This window comes from Phocoena phocoena, chromosome 12, assembly GCF_963924675.1.
Source record: "Phocoena phocoena chromosome 12, mPhoPho1.1, whole genome shotgun sequence".
Classification (NCBI taxonomy): Eukaryota; Metazoa; Chordata; class Mammalia; order Artiodactyla; family Phocoenidae; genus Phocoena; species Phocoena phocoena.
In genome coordinates this window covers 27,313,016-27,333,031 of record NC_089230.1, presented here as the reverse complement: position 1 = coordinate 27,333,031, position 20,016 = coordinate 27,313,016, and the positions used below count along the sequence as shown (strand labels likewise).

Here is a 20,016-nt window from a genome sequence, read left to right as displayed (position 1 = left end):
AGATGTAGATAAGAGAGTTGATATTTCCATGAGTCGATGCTTCTGGAAAAGGATTATGAATGCCACTTTTTCATCATTTCCTTATTTGTGCAGAGAGTTCAGAGTTCCCAAGTTCAGAGAGTTAAGTGTAGGCCACCTAGGTTTGTACTTGAAAATGTCTGCTTGATTGCAGAGTAGGTAGCTTAGGATAATTTCAGTACTGAATAAGAGCCAATTTTGAGAGTCATTAACTTCAGATTACTAGATCTAATAGACTGTGTATCTTCTATTGAAATAGAAACTGTTGGACACTGGGTGCGTCTCTGGCCATGACCCCTCATAGGAACACACAGATCAGCTTGAGGCAGGGGCATGAGGCATGCAGGAACAGTCTGTCCCCAATTTACCTCTCAAATATTTTACTACGAGGAAAGTCTCTGCTCATGACATAAGTCCCTAGACTCAGGCAACTAAAGAAAACATGAAGAGCAGAATAATGTCATGGTGATGTCAGGTTGCATGGACGTGTTGCTTTGAGAACCCTGATAGGAAATCTTAAAATAATGATGGCTTTCTTTCTCTTTCAGAGGTGTGGCGAAATCTTGTTTGAAAACCCTGATCAGAATGTCAAATGTGTTTGCATGCTAGGTAAGAAGACTTCTCATTTAAAATCTATTAAGCATGCTGATGTCATGTGAGCTTACTGTTGTTCTGTTGCCTTACTGATTGGCTCTTGTTCCATATTGCAGAGGCTAATAGGTTATTTTATAGGCAGCTATAACATATTTATATGTGGAACACTTGATGATAAAGAAAGGGTTTGATTTTAATAACTGTCAGTAAGTCAGGAACCATGCTTCTGAGTCTTTCAAATTTTTTCTTGGATCATCAACATAACATAGTATTGGGTGCTTTGTATTCAGGCAGCTGTGATGAGAAAGTAAGAAGAATCACATTGTAATTCCTAAACTAGAGATCATATGCTAGGCAAGTAAACTATTAAGTATTTACACCACAGCACAAAGCCCTTACTTACAATGCCTGGGAGGAATATACATTTGAACTAAACTGAAGTCAGCACCGCAGTTACCCACACTGCATTTGTAATAAAAATTGCAGCATCATAATGAATAATCATTTGTTCTTGTGGGATGATATATCATCAGTGCCTTTCACAAACTCTTTAATATATAATATTCCGTTAAAAGATGAAGTTGATATTATTTTCCTCATTTTATAGAGTAGAAAACTAGTACAGAGAATATAAGTGATGCACTTAACCTCAAAATGAGAAATGAGCCAAATCATGACATGAAAGTTTCTAATCTGTAAAACTTTAGGTCTAGTGTTTAGATCTTATTTGAGCCACTAAACTATGTTCAATGAACTTTTAATTAAGTAATTATAGTAATAGAACAAAGCAGTAGCATGAATAAATAAAAATAATCCTTAAATTTGACTTTCACCAAAATTTCACCCTAATCCATTCCAACTTTGAACCATACTCATAAGCAAAGAAAAAAATTATTCATTTTAGCTCCTTCTGTTTTCTCTGGCTACCTCATATGTTGGCAGCCTAGGTTATTGGTAAGATGGCTCAAAAGCAGACAGCAAGATAGAGGCAGGGGAACATCTTGGTAATTTATAATTCAAGATAAGCAGGTAATAAATAATCAAAAGTTGCTCATTACCTAAAAACAAACCAAAAACAGAAACCAGACACAAACACTGTGTTTTCCTGGTCTTCTGATCTTTCTTATTTTCTTGTGCTAGTATTTTAAACCTTTCTGATGCAGTTCTTATATGTCTTTATTTTAATTAAGATGGAGCTATATAGTAACACAGCCACTGGAAAATGAACATTCTGTTGGAAGCACGTGAACAGTGAATATAGCATAGCATCCATAAATCCATTTCAAATGTCCAGTATTCCTTTCCCTTAACCATGAAAATGCCTCAGAATGCTAAGTGCAGGGTACAAGCCACAGAAAGAGACAGAGACAGAGACAGAGAGAGAGAGAGAGAGAGAGAGAGATGGAAGCAAAAAAACTGCCTTTGTCCAGCCATATATCCCAGCTTTGGATGTGGGAGACCATCTCATCACCACATCAAATCTATTCATCAACTCACTCATTTAACTTTCACAATAGCAGTATGGCTTGGTGCTATTATAATCCTCATTTTACAGAAGGAAATTTGTGACAAATGATCGAATACTATAGGACCTTAATCCCACTAAAATATTATTTGATTATAGCTTCTACATGATCTACTAACATGAATCAGTTTTAATTCATGATGACTTTAAGCACATGAACACATAACTTATTTTGATGAATTTTTCCTTGTACTAGCTCTCATGTGAGTGGCTTGATTAGTTTATAGCTAGGACAAGGACAGCAATAGACTGTCTACTACTGCCTATAGACTTGAATTCACTTCAAGTCAATCATCTTTCCATCTCTTCTGGATAATATGATGTGGTTTATAACCCTAACCAGAAGACACTCCTGGCCACCAAATGCATTTCCCCAATGAATCTGCCAAATTATACAAATTCCCCAAATTAGAAGAATATTTATATAAATCAGCTTTCTATTACTACCACTGTCATAAGATTTACAATTAACTGAGTACTTAAATATGTCACAGATGAAGTCCATCCAGAGTACCTTACATAGTTAGATCATTTATTCTAAGTAAATTAAGACATAGCCTCTCCTTCAAAATATAGATATCTTTGGCAATAGCAGTATATTATTAAGCTTGTAGGTTTTATTAGTTTATTAGATTTCTATTTTCTTAGGGACATAGAACTAAATAATATAAAGGAACCATGAAAATGGAAGTTTTTATTAGTTTAAGGGCATGGGATAATTAAAGATGGAATAGGAAGAACACTTGTACATTTTACCTTTAAAGTAGATGGTAAATATTTATTGAATGTTGAAGATATTACTATGTCTAGTGATCTGGAGATACTCCGATAATGAAAATTATGCCCTCAAGGAGCTTACACATAAGAAGGCTTAGACTTTTTCCTACTTCTCTTTTTAAGAGGTTTGCTACAAAATTTAACTGAAACATTTACAGAGTCCTTTGAAATCTTAGATGAAAGAGAAATCTTAGATGAAAGAGAATACCAAAATAAAACTATTATGGGTATCAATACAGATGGATCAACTCGCCATTAGCATGTGTCCACCTGAAGCCAAAGGCTACCATTTCACAGCAATAGTGTGCGAGATAATGAAAAAAGTTGAATGATTTATTCCCTTAAAAGAAACAAGAGAAACTCAAGGCATGAACGTGGAACTCACTAAAACTGAGACCACATCTTAGGCCACATATTTTATCAAGAAGGGGCATCTACATAACAGAAAAATAACAACAAAGCTCCGCTTCACCACTGTCTGAGGTCTTATCTGAGTTAGTTTGTTGCTTCCTTTGAGAGGAACCCGTGATCGTGCCCTTATGACTTCCCGAAGCATTTCTTGAGAAAACTTTATATCTTCAACAGTAAAGGATAAGGAGTCTCTGCTGTTTAAAGGGACTGTTAAGTTTTCTAAGTGTTTCTAAGTCATGAATGTAGTTTGTGTTTTTGCAGATCACATTATAACCTTTTTATGAATAAGTCAAAATTTTGAAACAAGAAAACCAAATATATAAAGTCTGCATTTCCAAAACTTCACTCTGATCTTTATACCACCCCAATATTGAGATCCCTAATGGAGGCCAACCTAAGACATTCAGAGCTTTGAAGTGTCAAGTTCTTGGCTCACCCCCTCCGGCATTCCCTCTCTACCCAGTCACACGCCGGGTCTGGGGCCCCTGCCTTGGCCCCAGCTATGCTTCAGCACATTTGAGATGGAACAGGGAAGAGGGTCACTAGCCAGGCACACCATTTGCACTTGTCTTCTGTCCCACCGGTGTCTCCCCAGATCTTTCTGAAAAATACAATTTTTATGCTTTGAGTTGTTTACCTCATGACATCCATGAAGAAGTCATCCTCATTAAACTCATACTTCTGGCTCATTACATTCAACGAGACATAAGTGTAAAATTCATCTGAAGTTACTCTGAAGTACTGAAATCAAAGCAGTTTTAAGTGAGAGCAAACTCTTGTCATATGTGGGCCTTACAGGCAATCATTTCTATGTTCAGGGGAATAGTTCATGTTGGATATGAAGGTAAATAAAGATGTAGTGCAGAGCTGGCTACACTGAGTATTTACTATTTATTCCTTAAAATTCTGTCAGAGGGGTAAAATGTAGGCAATGTTAAGTACCAAATTGTAATAAATGCTGCTTTGTTCTTTCCTTCACCCTTAAGGAGTTCAAAACTGCTAATTCCCACCCCCCCCCTTTTTCTCAATTCAGCCATAAGATTTCTCTCAAATTAAGGTAGACCTCAAAGTTTACAGAACTATATCAAAGGGTACTCAGCTGTATAGTAACATGTGTACCTTAATTAGGTGTAATGAATTGATAACCAAGGGAAGAAGGAAGTGAAAGAGAAATTCTCTCTCATTACACAATTAACGTATGAGGTGTGGCCGGTTCCTACAAAGAGCCAAGAGTATTTAAAGAAACTACATAAAATGATCAATGTTAATTCACTTAGTTCATTTGCTAACTTCTGTCTGGGAAATGCTAAATCCTGGGAAAAGAAACTTTCTAAAAAGAGTTCCCGATCAGACTTGGTGCCCTTCTTTCCCTTGTAATTTTACAATTTGAAATTTTCAGTGGCCCTGCTTTTGTTTCATGTGTGATTCCTTTCATGCTGATTGGTGTCATATCATTAGAATGTAAGGTTGTACTTTCTTATCTGCCATGGCTTAGAAAGGGGTGATCATATTGTCAGGTTTCTGGTTGAAATTTTTTATAAATCATTTCAAGAGATCGTCAGTTTTCAAAGAAATAGAATACCATAAGATCAATATTTTATTAACATTTAACATGAGCACAGAGAGACTTGCTTTGTAGTCCAACCTCTGAAAAATTAACTGTGTACTTTGAGAAGCTGCTTCATCTTTCAGACTTCAAGTTATAGTTTTTCTGCAAAGTGGTAATAAAAATGTCTGTCCCTTCCAGCCCAGGGGTTGTCCTGGTAATACAGAATGTGATGTTCTGTGAGGAGACGTTGCCTGCTATGATGCCCTAGATACGGTTTATGCATCAATAAATTAGTAAATAAATAATAACAACTGAAAATAAGCAAATTGATGATAAGCAATAATAAACAAATAGTAAATTATTTATGACATTAACAGTGTTTAGAAAAGCAATTGAAAAGACAAAACTATGCAAATGTGAGAGCAATTTTAAAAAATATTAAATATGTTCTTCAAAATTTTGTCATACCTCAAAGGCATCATCTAATATTCATTCAAAGGATATTCATTGAGCATCTACTATATGCAAGGTACTATGCTAGGCACTGGGAATGCAAAGACCAGTGGAGCACAGGCCCTGCACTCAGAGGGTTTACATTCCAGGCAGAGATTCAAGCCCCAAATCCCAAAATCTGCAATGCTAGCTTGAGAGTGACAAATGATAGAAAAGAAATAGAGTGTGTTGGAACTTCAGAAGATGAAAAGAGTGTGTACAATTGGGATATGAAGACACGTGGATTGATATGCAAAGACCAAGAAGGAGGCAGCATTCTAGGTAGATACATGACCATTTTTTAAAGCCCAAATACAAGAAAACTGAGGAGTGGAGAAGGAAGTAAGTGTTTCAGGCCACAAGGAGTATAAAAGGATAAATTGGAAAGGAATTTGAGGCCTTATTATAGACAGTTTGACTGTTACCACTGGCTATAAAAAGGACAGAAGTACCAAATGAAAGAGCGTTCTGGTCTCTTTTATTTAATCAGTTAGAGAGCATTTTTTAATTTACATAGAGGGTATTATTCTATAAACTAGTTTCTGCGGGGCAGTATTGAGTACAGCTGTTCACCAAATACTTGTGAAATTAAATAATTTTAACCCAATGTATATTTGAAACTGATGGCCTGAATTCTAGGCTTGATTATTTTAATGAATATTACTTTTATCTTTTCTCTTTGATATCAGATATCATAGTATTTTATTTAAGAAGTACAATATTGTCATCTTTTATACTGGAAAAAATTGATATTTTTTCACTTTTTCATCTAATAAAATTGGGAGATTGTTTTATTTCAAAATTTTGCTCTTATCACTGGCATCTGCCTGTGATTTTTGTATGTGGACAATTTTGAGGTCTATACATTTTTTCTTAGAAATTAATACGCAGTCTGTTTGAATGCAACATAATATCTGTTATCAAAGTAGGTCACTACTTTGATGGCATAGTGGAAAGAACAGGGCATTTAAATATCTGGACCAGCTAAAAACTGTGTGGTCATAGGAAAGTCACTTAAGAGTTATAGATCTCAGTTTATTCCTCCCTAAAATGGAATAAGAAGTAATAATAACAATATTATTATCTACCTTATTAGGTTTGTTGAGGATCAGATAACACAACAAATATTAAAGCATTCAGTAAACTGTTAGAAGGCCTAGAAATATAAATATTATTTTATTGATACTAATAACTAAAATGTTCTAAGTTCTTGCATTTAATTTAATATTAGTAGTATTTTTATGCAGACTGACAGCTTTGATATACCTTCAATATTAAACTGTTTCAGTTTGCTTCAAGTGAATAGATATTTTCAAGTACATGTTTGCAATCTAGAAATAAGCATATTATCATCATAGGTTATTAAAGAAAGATTATTGTAAGGACTATTTTATGTGCACTTAACTTTACAAAAGTGAAGGTCTGTGTTCAAAGACAAAAGCTTTCAAGTTGCTTAACTTTGATTTACTGAGATTAAAATGCCTTGGGAATTTGAATTAATTTTTTAAAATTTTTATTGGAGTATAGTTGCTTTACGATGTTGTGTTAGTTTCTGCTGTACAGCAAAGTGAATCAGCTATACGTATACATATATCCCCTCCTTCCCATTTAGGTCACCACAGAGCATTGAGTGGAGTTCCCTGTGCTGTACAGTAGGTTCTCATTAGTTATCTATTTTATACATAGTAGTGTATATATTGTCAATCCCAATCTCCCAATTCATCCCACCGCCCCCTTTCCCCCCTTGGTGTCCATACGTTTTCTCCCTATGTCCGTGTCTTTATTTCTGCTTTGCAGATAGGTTCATCTGTATCATTTTTCTAGATTCCAGGTATATGTGTTAATATATGATATTTGTTTTCCTTTTTCTGACTACTTCATTCTGTATGACAGTCTCTAGTTCCATCCACATCTCTGCAAATGGCACAATTTCATTCCTTCTTATGGCTGAGTAACACTCCATTGTATATATATGTACCACATCTTCTTTATCCATTCCTCTGTTGATGGACATTAGTTTGCTTCCATGTCCTGGCTACTGTAAATAGTGCTGCAATGAACATTGGGGTGCATGTATCTTTTGGAATTATGGTTTTCTCCAGGTATATGCCCAGGAATGGGATTGCTAGGTCACATGGTAGTTCTATTTTTAGTTTTTTAAGGAACCTCCATTCTGTTCTCCATAGTGGCTGTATCAATTTACATTCCCACTAATTAATTTTGTCTTACATTTACGAAGCACTTCATTCTTATCATGTGAGTACATCATTTCACTCCTTTATGCATGTCCAAGGATGATATTTTCTAACTCTAAAAGAGAACAAATTGAAACCTGGACATTCCCAAGGGAAGGCAGAGACGGCATTATCCTCATCTCTCACCCAGGGCCTGGCCTTGTTTTACTTTTCAATGCACTCATCACCAAATGATGTCTTTTATATTCATTTGTTTGTTCATCACTCTCTCCCAGTCTCACTGCACCACACACCCATCTATACAGAATGAAAATGTAAATATCATGAAAACAGGGAATTAGTTTATTTACTGCTAAGTGTCCAGCATCTGGAAGAGGGTCCAGCCACCTAGCCCCTCACTGGAGCTTAATATTTGCTGAAGAGATACATGCTGATACATTTGTCAAAACAGCACAATTGTCTGTAAAGCATGGCCCAGATGTGCCAAAGACTGATGGGTATAGCATTTAAAACCCTCTGCTAACTCAGCTAAGGAACGGGTCAGCTCCTAATTGAACTAAGTGGGAGTTTCCCAAGCATACTACTCTGGGTTACAGGATGAGAAATACATAGTTCTCTACAAATAGACAATTAGAACATATCCTAAAAATATAGGTGATTATCAATTATTTCTTGAGCACTACTCTATGCCTACCCCTCTACTAGTGTTACTCTGAAAGTTGATGTGATAGTGAGCTAGGTAGAATCCCTGTCACCACCCTTTATTCTGCAGCTGGAACACTGGGTTAAGAAAACAGGAGGAGGCTTATTATTTCGTCTTCTCTATATTTACAAGAACATACAAAGTATTATTTCACCCTGAGGTTTATCATTTAAAAGGCTTTTACATTCCCCTGCTGCCTTTCAAAAATTTTTATTTGGAAATCAATATTGTCTTGCATAAGGAAAATAAGTTTGCTAGTTTCGCAGTTGTTTTCCGAGGAATGTGTCAGCATTTCCATAGCAACCAAACACCACACTTTTGTTTGCAGCTGAAAACCAGAACTCAGATAAGAGCTAGCTGCAGAACTACAACACAAGCAAAGGTCAAACTATCAGAACTGAAGTTATCAAACCCCTAAAATATAAATGTGCCAGTCTTGTATTAGCTTCATTTTCGGTCTGAAGGAAGAGAAAATGAGACCTATCATCCTTCGCACAAAGCTACACTTCAAAAAACTTATTCAGTCAACCAACATTTATAGGTACATACTGTGTGCCAGTGTAGGGATACGAAGACATTGAAGTTCTGGTTCCTACCCTCAAGAAGCTCCCAATCCAGTGGGGCATGGACGACGACACAGGCAATGACAACATAGCATGAGAAACCATCATAAGGATGGGCCAGGGTGTTATGGGAGGGAGAAGGGTGTCAGGACAGGTCTGTGCAAGTGGTGATAAGGAGGTGAGTGTCAAAGAGAAGCAGCTCACAGCCCTGTGAGGCTGGAAGAGGGCAGCCTGCTGTGAAAGGCATTGGCAATTCTAGGTAACAGGAGCAGCGGGTACAGGATGCTTAATGTGACCAGTTAGAGAAACTGGAAGTCATTATACCTGGAGAACAGAATAAGAGGAAAGAAATGATAAGATAATCAGCGTGGAGAGGAAGGTGGGGCAGATTATCAGGGGTCTTATAACACGGTAAAGACCATTTAGGGATGTTTAAGCAGGGGAGCTACAATGTGAAATACAGTTTTTAGAGGGATCACCTGGTCAGAATAGAGAATGCACTGGAGGAGGACAAGACTGAAGAAAGAAACCAGCTTAAGGAACTGCAGCAATAATTAGGAAGGAAATGGCGAGTCTGTGCCTGAACTAAGACAGTGTCAGGGAGGACGGAAGGTATGAGATCCAGCGGACTTTGAGAGAGGATGATAGGACTTTACAATGGAGTGAATGTAGGAAATATAGCTGAGTAGATAGAGAACAGATAGAGATGTGTTTCCCCCCCACCTACTCCCAGTGGAGAGCATTCGAGAATCAGATTTGCAATTGGGGAAAATGATGAGTTAAATTTGGGCATAATACACTGAGATGCCCAAGGACTTCTCAGGCGCAGAAGGGAGTCTGGAGCTCAGGGGAGTGATCTGCTGGTAGGCAGTGGTGACTACATATCAACGGTGATGACACCCCAGGGAAGGCGAGGAGTGAGATGGAGATGCACCTTAGAACACTTGGAAACATCACTAGAGAGTTGGGCAGGTTCAAGAGGAGTCTAAAGAAGCCTAAATAGGTAGATTAAGTAGGTAGTTAAGAGAAACAGAAGGAAAAACAGAATGCTATCATCTTGGTCAAGACGAAAGACTTCCAAAGGAAGGTCATGCTAAAAATGTGAAACACCATAGAGGGCAAATGAGATCAAGCCTAAAAGGTGTTCTTGGACTGAGCAACCTGAAGGTAATATAGTATCAGCAAGAGCATAGCTAGTGGAAGGGCGAAGGGTCAGGAGGGTGGTATGGAGCTAAATAAAGAGAACCGAGGGCTTCCCTGGTGGCGCAGTGGTTGAGAGTCCGCCTGCCGATGCAGGGGACACGGGTTCGTGCCCCGGTCCGGGAGGATCCCACATGCCGCGGAGTGGCTGGGCCCGTGAGCCATGGCCGCGGAGCCTGTGCTCCGCAACGGGAGAGGCCACAACAGTGAGAGGCCCGCGTACCGCAAAAAAAAAAAAAAAAAAAGAGAACCGAGGAGGTGTTCTACTCTCTCAGGAAATTTGTCTTAGAAAGGAAGGTGGGTAATCTGACAGTGCCTGGAAGGAGTTCTCAAGATGGGAAAGGGTTGAGGATATTTTGATGCAGAGAGGAAAGAGCAAGTAGAGGAAGTGGTTGGATATTTCTGAAGAGAAAGAGAGTAATTGTGAGCCTTAAACCCCCCTCACACTGTGACTGGGAAAAGGTGGTGATGGTGGACAAGGAAGTGTAAGGATAGAGACACATCTCTCGGAGTGACACATATCTGAGGGCAGAAACTGAGACTAATCCATCTAATTGTTTCCCTTCTTTCTAAGAAGAAAGCATGATATTCTGCTGAGAGTAAGGAGAGTAGCGGAGGCAAGCAGAAAGTGGTAGGTGAAGGTCTGAAATTAATGAAGGAAATGAGAAAGAACCAAATAAAGAGGGGTAAATGGGTAATTATTTGAAGTAGTTCTAAGGTTAGAATTTATGAACTAATGTCCAGTCACTAAAAATAAAATGTAAAACGCAAGCTATGTGTTCCAACACGCATTTCAGATGCTCCCTGTTCACGGACACCCTACCCTTTTCTCCTTTTGATGCCTGCTCCTTCTGCAATGGTCAGGGGACTGCCTTCCTTGACCCTAATTCACAAGGCCCTCTCTCTCATACTGCAAATATTGAATTATTTCTCCATTCCTCCATCTAGCCTACATATTTCAAGGGAGCAGGTGTCCATTTTATTTAAATATCTTTGTATCCCTAGCACCCAGAATTGGCCTAAAACTCCAAAGAAGCACCAAAAAAATTCAGAATGAAGATAGAAGAAAAGTGTAAGGTTATGTATTCTCCTCTTAAGTCCTCCTCTGACCTCGTGGTGCGTCAAGAACTCTCTTTTCTGACTTGCCTTTCATAAAGGGGATGCCTCTACCTGTACTTCTCAGTTGTCAAGGAGACCAAAGGTGCTAAGCCATTTGAGCTCTGACAGTACCAATGTCTCCTGAGCTGTGCCCACCGCTGGCCAATCACATCCAAACTCCCTCTTCCTCCTCAGCTACTCTTTCTCCGATTCACTTTTCCCTCTCACAAATTTCATTCAAAGGCTTTTTGATCTCAGGATGAGTCCCCCTAGGAATCCTTGTATACATCAAACTGCATTTTTTATAATGTTCCAGAGACAATGTTATCTCTGTTTTGACCCCAAAACAATGTTGGGCTTTTTACTGGAAGGAATACAGATTATAATTGTATCTCCCTGTAATAGTTAAATCTTTTTAACAGACAAATTATACATGATAGCTAGCTATTCAGCATGGCTTAAGAGGTCCCAACTTGTCAATCTCAAACCACCTGCCTTGCCAGCTGTAAGCATATAATATTTTCTAATGTGTCTAGATTATAAACGTTCACAAATATAGAAATTTTCAAAGAATGAGACAATGTAATGTGTATTATCAAAGATACACCAAAAGATAATTTTAGATGAAATAAATTTCTGCTCCCATTATATCAATTGCTGTCTTTGAGCTATAAGATTTTGTAATATCTAAATGTCAAAAGATATTTTATTAACTTGCCAGGATATCAGTTCCAACGAGACAGCTAACTGGTGATAAAGAAAAGCTCAGTTTCCATAAGCCCAAAGCTTTTACACTGACAGATTAATGCAAGTTTTCAACTTTTGTGGGGCTAGCTTGGACACTATCAAAATTAATTACTGAGTTTTTACTGCAAAAATCTTAAAAGCAAATGTAAAGGTATGTTATATATAACAATAAGCAAATGCAAAGAATTTGCTTTTGCCTACGTTTGGGTAGTCAACCACATATGAGTTTACTACATTTGGTGTCTAGTCAACATTTAAAAGGTTTTATGGCGTGTAACCTAATGAGGTAGTTAACATTATGAAATCTTGTATATTTGTCATTTTATCTTTAACTAAATTCTGGACTCTGAGGGTTCTAATTCTATTTGGCACAGCAGAAAACTTCATTCCGAAAGAGACCCTCACATTCATAAGTGTAAGAAAATAATGCCAGAAATGTTAATAGGATATAGAATTCCATAAGATTGGAGAACATGAGTATCTTCATTGTTCAGTGATCATCATAAACCACAAATCTGAGAGTTTCTGCAATATGTATAGTAAGTTTATAAAAATATTTCCCATACCAAGCTTCTTTCTAAAATCATATTGCACAGATTCAAGAAGTACTTGAATTGTGTTCTGCTAGACTACAAAATGCGGGGGAGATTATAAAGGTAAAACCCACAAAATTATATAAGTCATTTGTCAAGAATTAGGATTGGAGCTGGCAAGAAGTAAGAGTGTTTATTAAGCAAGGATTGGGGTTGGAAATGATTGCATAGTTACAAGGGTAGACCTTGAGACTCTGAGGTTGCAGCTGGCATCTGCTAGCAGATATTGTTTTGAGAACAGCTGGTGATGTCCTTGAGTCTGATACAGTTCAAAATATTCAAGTTCTCAGTAATACAGGAACGTGTCTGAAACCACATCCACCATGGCCACCTCCTTCCATTTTGGGTGCCTGAACCACAGTTACTCCATTTTGATTTTTAAATGCATTCTTTTCTTTAATGGTTCAAACAGATGCACAATGCATGTTTAACAGGCCACAGACAGGCTGTTTTGGTTAGCCAAAAGTTCAAGTTAAATCATGTATAAGCCAGAATGACTTCCCCATACCTCAATATGTGAAAATTTCTTCCATCAATACAAACTTCCAGTTATGAGATGAATAAGTTACAGTGTTCTAATGTACAGCATAGTGAGTATAGTTAATAAGACTACTGTGTACTTGAAATTTCCTACGACAGTAAATCTTGTATTCTTACCACAAAAGAAAAGTGGTAACTATGTGAAGTGATGGATGTGCTAATTAACTTCACTGTAGTAATCATTTGCTATATATGTATATGTTAAACCACCAGGTCATAAATCTTTAACAGATTACCTTGTGCAACCTAAATATATACATTCTTTAAATTGTACCTTAGTAGAGCTGGAAAAAATTTTTTAAACCATAAAATTATACTGCAGTGTCAAGAGAATGCATTTCAATATTTTGTCTTCTTTTAGAAAATCAAATACTTGGAAAAATGTAGTTGAACGTTTTGGAAGTAGATATTGAATTCAAAAATACATTTTCCACATTTCTCAGGAAAAGTACAACATCTTATTCCTGAATTACTACTTTCTTTATAGAACAGGTTTGTTAATAATTGATTCTACCAAGCAGTCAGTGGGAAAAGGTATTGTCCTCTGTCTGCTGTCTCACTTTTTGTGTCAAGGAGTCTTCTTTCATGGATCATGCGTACAACATGGTCGATAATGAAATGCCAAGATGATTCTGGGAAGCAGTATATGAATGACTATGATCACGTTGTGGGTAATTTAGCAAAGACATTTGGAACTTGGTCATCACAGAGGCTAAAGCAAATCTCTCAATATTTGAAGGAGCTTAGTTTTTTGAGATGTTGCTTTCATAGGCGTTTAAGATTGAAAGCAGCTTTGAGAGTCAAGTAGCAGAAGGAGCCAGTCATTTGTCTCAACCTAATCCACCTGCCTGGACTCCAGAAGTTCAGGGTCAGGGCTCAGACTTGTAACCACACAGAGTTGTGTAAATTTTAGGCCATTACAATAAATAAAGAATTTTTTCCCTGTAGCAATTGTACTGTTGGAAATGGAGAAGTGTCTGATTTTTTTTAAAAAAAGAAAGTTTGACTATGCGTGTCAATTTTCTTTACTTTCTTTTAGGGAAAACTTCTTGGAAGATGCATTTCAAATGTTAGCATCTTTAAAAGAGCAAGTTTTCAATTAATGTATTTAACATTGGTATATATGAACTAATATGTGTACATGTGTCCAAGCTTATATTTATCAATAGCCTGATATCCCTCAACAATTGAAATTGTAGTTTGCATATTTATTGGCACTTCTAACTCCCCTGCTATTAGTTTGTTTAGCTACTGATATATTTAGATAGAAAATTTTTTCTTACATTTTATTGCAATATAGCTTAAATTATGATAAATATCCAATTTTTAGGTGTACACCTCATTAAGTCTTGCAAAGTTAACACATGCATGTAAAACCACACAGATCAGTGTAGACAGCTTCACACATACCTCCTCCCAGACATCACCTCCCAAAGATCTATACTAATTCACTGGCTTCTATCACTATCCCCTAACTTTGAAATTTTTATAAATGGAATCAAAAAGTATATATATTTTTTCTGTCTACCTTCTTTAACTCAACATTGTCTATGAGATTCATCCATGCTGTTGCACATAGTTATAGTTCATTCTTTCTCTGTTTTCTTTTGTTACAGAATAGAGATCAGCAAATAATGACCTATGGGCTAAAATTGGCCTGTCGCTTGTTTCTGTAAATAAAGTTTTATTAGAATATAACCATTGCCATTCATTTATATACTGTCTAAGACTGTTTTCGCACTGCATTGGTAGAGTTGAGTAGCTGTGTTAGAGACCACATGATTTCCAAAGTCTAACATATTACAGAAAAAGATTTCTGACCACAGCTGTAGACTGTTCCAGTGTATGTGTATGTATGTGTATGTGCATGTGACTATTTATTAATGCTAGTGGTAATGAACATTTGGCTCTCCCTAGTTTGGGACTGTTACAAATAATATTGCTGTGAACATTCTTGTACAAGTCTTTTTGTGCACAAAATTACACATTGTCTCTTGAGTACTTACCTAGAATTGCAACTGTTGGGTCATAGGGCATGTCCATATTCAACTTAGACTGATTCTGCCAAACAGTTTTCCAAAGTGGCTGTACCCACTTACCCTCCCACCAGCTGTGTATGAAAGTCCCATAAACAATTTAACACTCGATAATTATCATTGAGTAAAAGTTAGAATACATAAATCATCGTTCAACTCAACACAAACAACATTTCATGTAATAGCCTTTAATGAAGATCACGATTAGCATTTATGTAAACAAATCATCACGTTGATAATAGTAGCAATAAAACAGGTACATTTAATTTTTTGATTATCAATGAACATTAATGAGATGATGGAGTTTGTTGCTTAAACCAAACGAACAGTTATTCTTTGTTGACCACTTGGAATTAAATATCCCACAAATGATCCTAATAAGTCCTTCCCCGCCCACAGCAAAAGCCCAGTTCATAAATAAAAATTCTTTTTTGTTGAGATAAATAATTTCCTTTTTTTTTCTTTTGCTAAAAAATACACAACTATCATTTTTACAGATCTAAAGTTATAAAATAGAAGTTATACTAGAAAATTATAATTACAGCATCTAATTCTGAAAAATCAAGAGGCTAGTCCCTCACTATGAAATCACATGGCCATAGTGATTGGAAGTTTAACCCTCATATGTTGTTTTCGTGGGTTTTATTCACACTTGCTTTAGGAATGAAGCAACAGATCATTTTCATTTTGCTCTTTTTGTTTGTTTGTTTGTTTTGCGGTACGTGGGCCTCTCACTGTTGTGGCCTCTCCCGTTGCGGAGCACAGGCTCCGGACGCGCAGGCTCAGTGGCCATGGCTCACAGGCCCAGCCACTCCGCGGCATGTGGGATCTTCCTGGACTGGGGCGCGAACCTGTGTCCCCTGCATTGGCAGGCGGACTCTCAACCACTGCGCCACCAGGGAAGCCCCATTTTGCTCTTTTTATGAGTTTCTCTCAGTATTGGGTATGTCCAGGTGGAGATAGGAAAATCACCATTGGTCAATATCAGAATTGAGTCGAATGAGAGAATTAGAATTTCCCAATACTCAAGAAGTGTTTTTGGCTACCTGGATGTTGGGATAATGGATGATTTTTATTTCCTTCTTTTTGTCTCTCTATATTTTTCAAGTGTTCAACAAAAATTAAGCATTCATTTTGTAATAAGAGAGATTTTAGGCAGTTTTTCTGATTTCTAAGGATACAAAGATTGTTTTTTATTGTTGTTTCCTTTACTAAAACCTACACCTGACAAGTGCCAAACTTATTCTGGTGGCGAGCTAGACATAGATGAAGAGGTGTTTGTAACATGAACTGTGCCTTGGGGTAACCACTACTCCGTTTGCTACATCTTGGAGATGAGTTGGGCTCTTACTGAATTCTCTCTCACAGAGTCACCTTCTCCCAAACAGATGGACTTTCTGAGATCAGCCATTCCCTTTGCAGAATGCATGTCATCCCGGCAATCCTGTGCCTTGTGTCACAGATTAAAGTGCCATCCAACCTACTGTACAGCACAGGGAACTCTGCTCCATACTCTGTAATGGCGCATATGGGAAAAGAATCTAAAAAAGAGTGGATATAGGTATATGTATAACTGAATCACTTTGCTGTACACCTGAAACTAATGCAACATTGTAAATCAAGTATACTCCAATAAAAAAATTTTTAACTAATAATAAAAAATAAAGTGCCATCCCTTGAAACACAGCCCATGAAATAGCGCAGAAGTCGCCAAACAATATGAAAGTCAAGTAACTGAGGTTTGTGGTTCTGTGGCAAATGGAAGCCTTCCAGAACAAACACACTAAAGAGCCCATTGCATCAGGGATGGGAGAGAGCTCATTGCACAGATGCTATAGAACAATGCAGAACAAAACATTGTGGAACTTCCTTAGGTTCTCAGAATTATAAGATGTAACATACACACAGATACACGTGCATGCAGAAACATACACACACACGCACGCACACGCACACACACACACACACACACGTAGTCTGCCTTCACCCCAGAGATCCCCTCGAGGTGGTACCAAGAAGTGTTTCAGTTATTTCAAGAGAGTGCAGCTTTCATTAGGCTAAAAACGCACAAAGGCAATTGCCCGTTTCCAAGTTCAAGATCTCTATTTTGTTCCTGTCTTCTCAGCTGGGACCCAAAAACCACAAGGTTTTTGTCTAAGGGAATAAAGGTGTATAGGTAGTTATTTTGCACCACCAGTTAGTTTACTTGCAGTATTTGGAGAAAAGACAAGGAGAAATGTTTAATGGCTCTGAGTGTCCTAAAGTCTGTCTCAAATAAAAGAACATTCTGCTGATGTAAAGCTATTTAAAGAACTACATATATACTATGGTTTTCCAAATGTGAAAGGTTGCATACGTGCGTGTATAATTTTTAGTGGTAGGGAAAAAGTTTACTTGGTTCATCATATTTTTCTGTATTTCACAGCTTTCCTACCATCAGCATGTGTTACTTTTATTTATTTGTATTTTTTTGGAAGTGTGTGTGTGTGCGTGTGTATGTCAAGTGTGTATTACTCTTATAATAGAAAAACATAAACATAAAAGAAGGACCTTAGGGCAGTGAAGATACTCTGTATAATGGTGGATACATGTCATTATAAATTTGCCCAAAGTCAGAATGTGCCACACTAGGAGTGAGTCTCATGTAAACTTGGAACTTTGGGTGATGATGGTGTGTCAATGTTGGTTCATTGATTGTAGCAAATGTACCCCTCTATGGGGGATATTGATTATGGTGGAAGTTATGTATATCCGGGGAGGGGGGGAGGGGGGCTGCTGGTAACTTTAAAAACATTAAAGAGGGGTAAAAATACATGGGGGGAGGCTGAAAGCAGTGTGTAGTGGTGCTTCGGTGAGCTCCGCAGAGGCTCTCAGAGACTGTCCAGGGACAGGACCTTGGTGTCAAGCTTTTCTGAGAACTAAGAGACAGGCGAGCCTTTGTTCAGGCTCTATCATTTACTGTCTTCTCACAGGCAGCTTAAAATGTGTTGTGACCCCTTTAACAATCCATCTGTTTTTCAAATAAAAAGGGTTTTCTGGGTTCATTTTTAAAATGTGTTGTGACCCCTTTAGCAATCCATCTGTTTTTCAAATAAAAAGGGTTTTCTGGGTTCATTTTTAAAGTAAACCATCCACTGGAAGGAAATTCAGTGACTTCCCTAAAAATACACAGCTTCTAAATCGCACCCATAACCGTTGTCTTAACAAAGAGCAGAGTTAAACAGTAGCACTATACTAAGATTTCTAATCTACATTTATAGTTAATGATTAGGGAAGAAAAAATGGTGTGACATTTTGCTTATAATATGAACCTGATTAATCCAGAGTTTATAAAACATAATATTGTATAACTATATGATCTGATAATGCTGATTTGTCCAACAAAAGTAGGTATTGAGTACCTAGCAAGTGTGTATACTCTGCTGTGCACTAGAAAAACAGCAGTGAGTAAAACAGACAAAACTCCTTACCTACCAGAACTTAGATTCTAGGGGCATATGAGGGTGGGGGATGGGCTGTAAATAATATAAATCTTATATTGAATTTTAAAGATGACAATGGAAGAAATTCTACTAAGGAAGAAATAAGGCAGGGTGCCTATGAGGGGTAGGGTAAAGATGGTAAGGGTGGAAGCGGTGGTGCAGATTTTAACTAGAGCTGACAAAGTTTCCCCCGAGGTGAGCATAGCCAGGTTCTGCAGAAGAGTGTCCTGAAGCAGCAGGCAGCCTGGACAACCCAAGGAGCAGAGGGAGAGGAGTGCGCAGAGGCCCAGGGACAAGGAAGAGAGCTGAGAGGTCCTGGGAGCCAGGTCTTTGTGAGTCATTGTGAGGCCTCTGGGTTTATTCAGCCGGAGAGGAGGAACCATCAGAAATTTTTGAGCACTGGTGTCACATGAGCTGACTTCCGTTTTAAAGTACTGGATATATTATGTTCGTTTTAAAAAATAACAAAGTAAGGAAAGAGTGCTTGCATTATGGTTTTGGAGAAGTATATTCCCATTATCCTGAAATAGGTACTTGAAAGGATGTATTTAGGAAAATAACGATGAACAGATTTAACACCGTATGTTATATACGTGCTCCAGATACGTGAAATGGGTAATGTTTATCTAACTTAGAAAGTTCAACTAGAGGAACTACCACTTTAAAGTGATTAGGATTTAGAAAAGAAAGGTAATTGGCAATCTCACCTCTAGAAAATTTTCCCTCCTTAAGGGAGTTCTTTCTTTATTTAACTTATCCTTAGAGTGGCTTTTTTTTTTTTTTAATGGAAGAACCCATCTCTGTTTTGTTTCCCTCTTAGACTCTTTACTTTCCTAAATAGTAGCTTAGAATCATAGTTAATGGTCTACCTAGGAAACCAGTTTCATTAAAAACCAAAGGAAAGGGAAAACTCTCCTTTTTCTATTATCTTTAAAAGTGTTTGCATAATTCAAAAAGTCATGTACCACAATGTTCATTGCAGCACTATTTACAATAGCCAGGACACGGAAGCAACCTGAGTGTCCATCGACAGATGAATGGATAAAGAAGATGTGGCACATATATACGATGGAATATTACTCAGCCATAAAAAGAAACGAAATTGAGTTATTTGTAGTGAGGTGGATGGACCTAGAGTCTGTCACACAGAGTGAAGTAAGTCAGAGAGAGAAAAACAAATACCGTATGCTAACACATATGTATGGAATCTAAAAAAAAAAAAAAGGTTCTGAAGAACCTAGGGGCAGGACAGGAATAAAGACACAGACGTAGAGAATGGACTTGAGGACACGGGGAGGGGGAAGGGTAAGCTGGGACAAAGTGAGAGAGTGGCATGGACATATATACACTACCAAATGCAAAATAGATAGCTAGTGGGAAGCAGCCGCATAGCACAGGGAGATCAGCTCGGTGCTTGTGACAACCTAGAGGGGTGGGATAGGGAGGGTGGGAGGGGGACGCAAGAGGGGGGGATATGGGGATATATGTATACA

General features: G+C 37.6%; 1 protein-coding gene across 1 annotated transcript in view; it reads left to right on the top strand.

Moving 5' to 3' along the window:
- Window positions 1-545: 545 nt before the first annotated feature.
- Window positions 546-20,016, top strand: part of PDE7B (phosphodiesterase 7B) — a 218,973-nt gene continuing 199,502 nt past the window's right edge. The window contains exon 1 of the mRNA XM_065888732.1: window positions 546-627. Coding sequence (XP_065744804.1) covers window positions 546-627 — 82 coding nt within the window. The remainder of the gene's footprint in view (window positions 628-20,016) is intronic.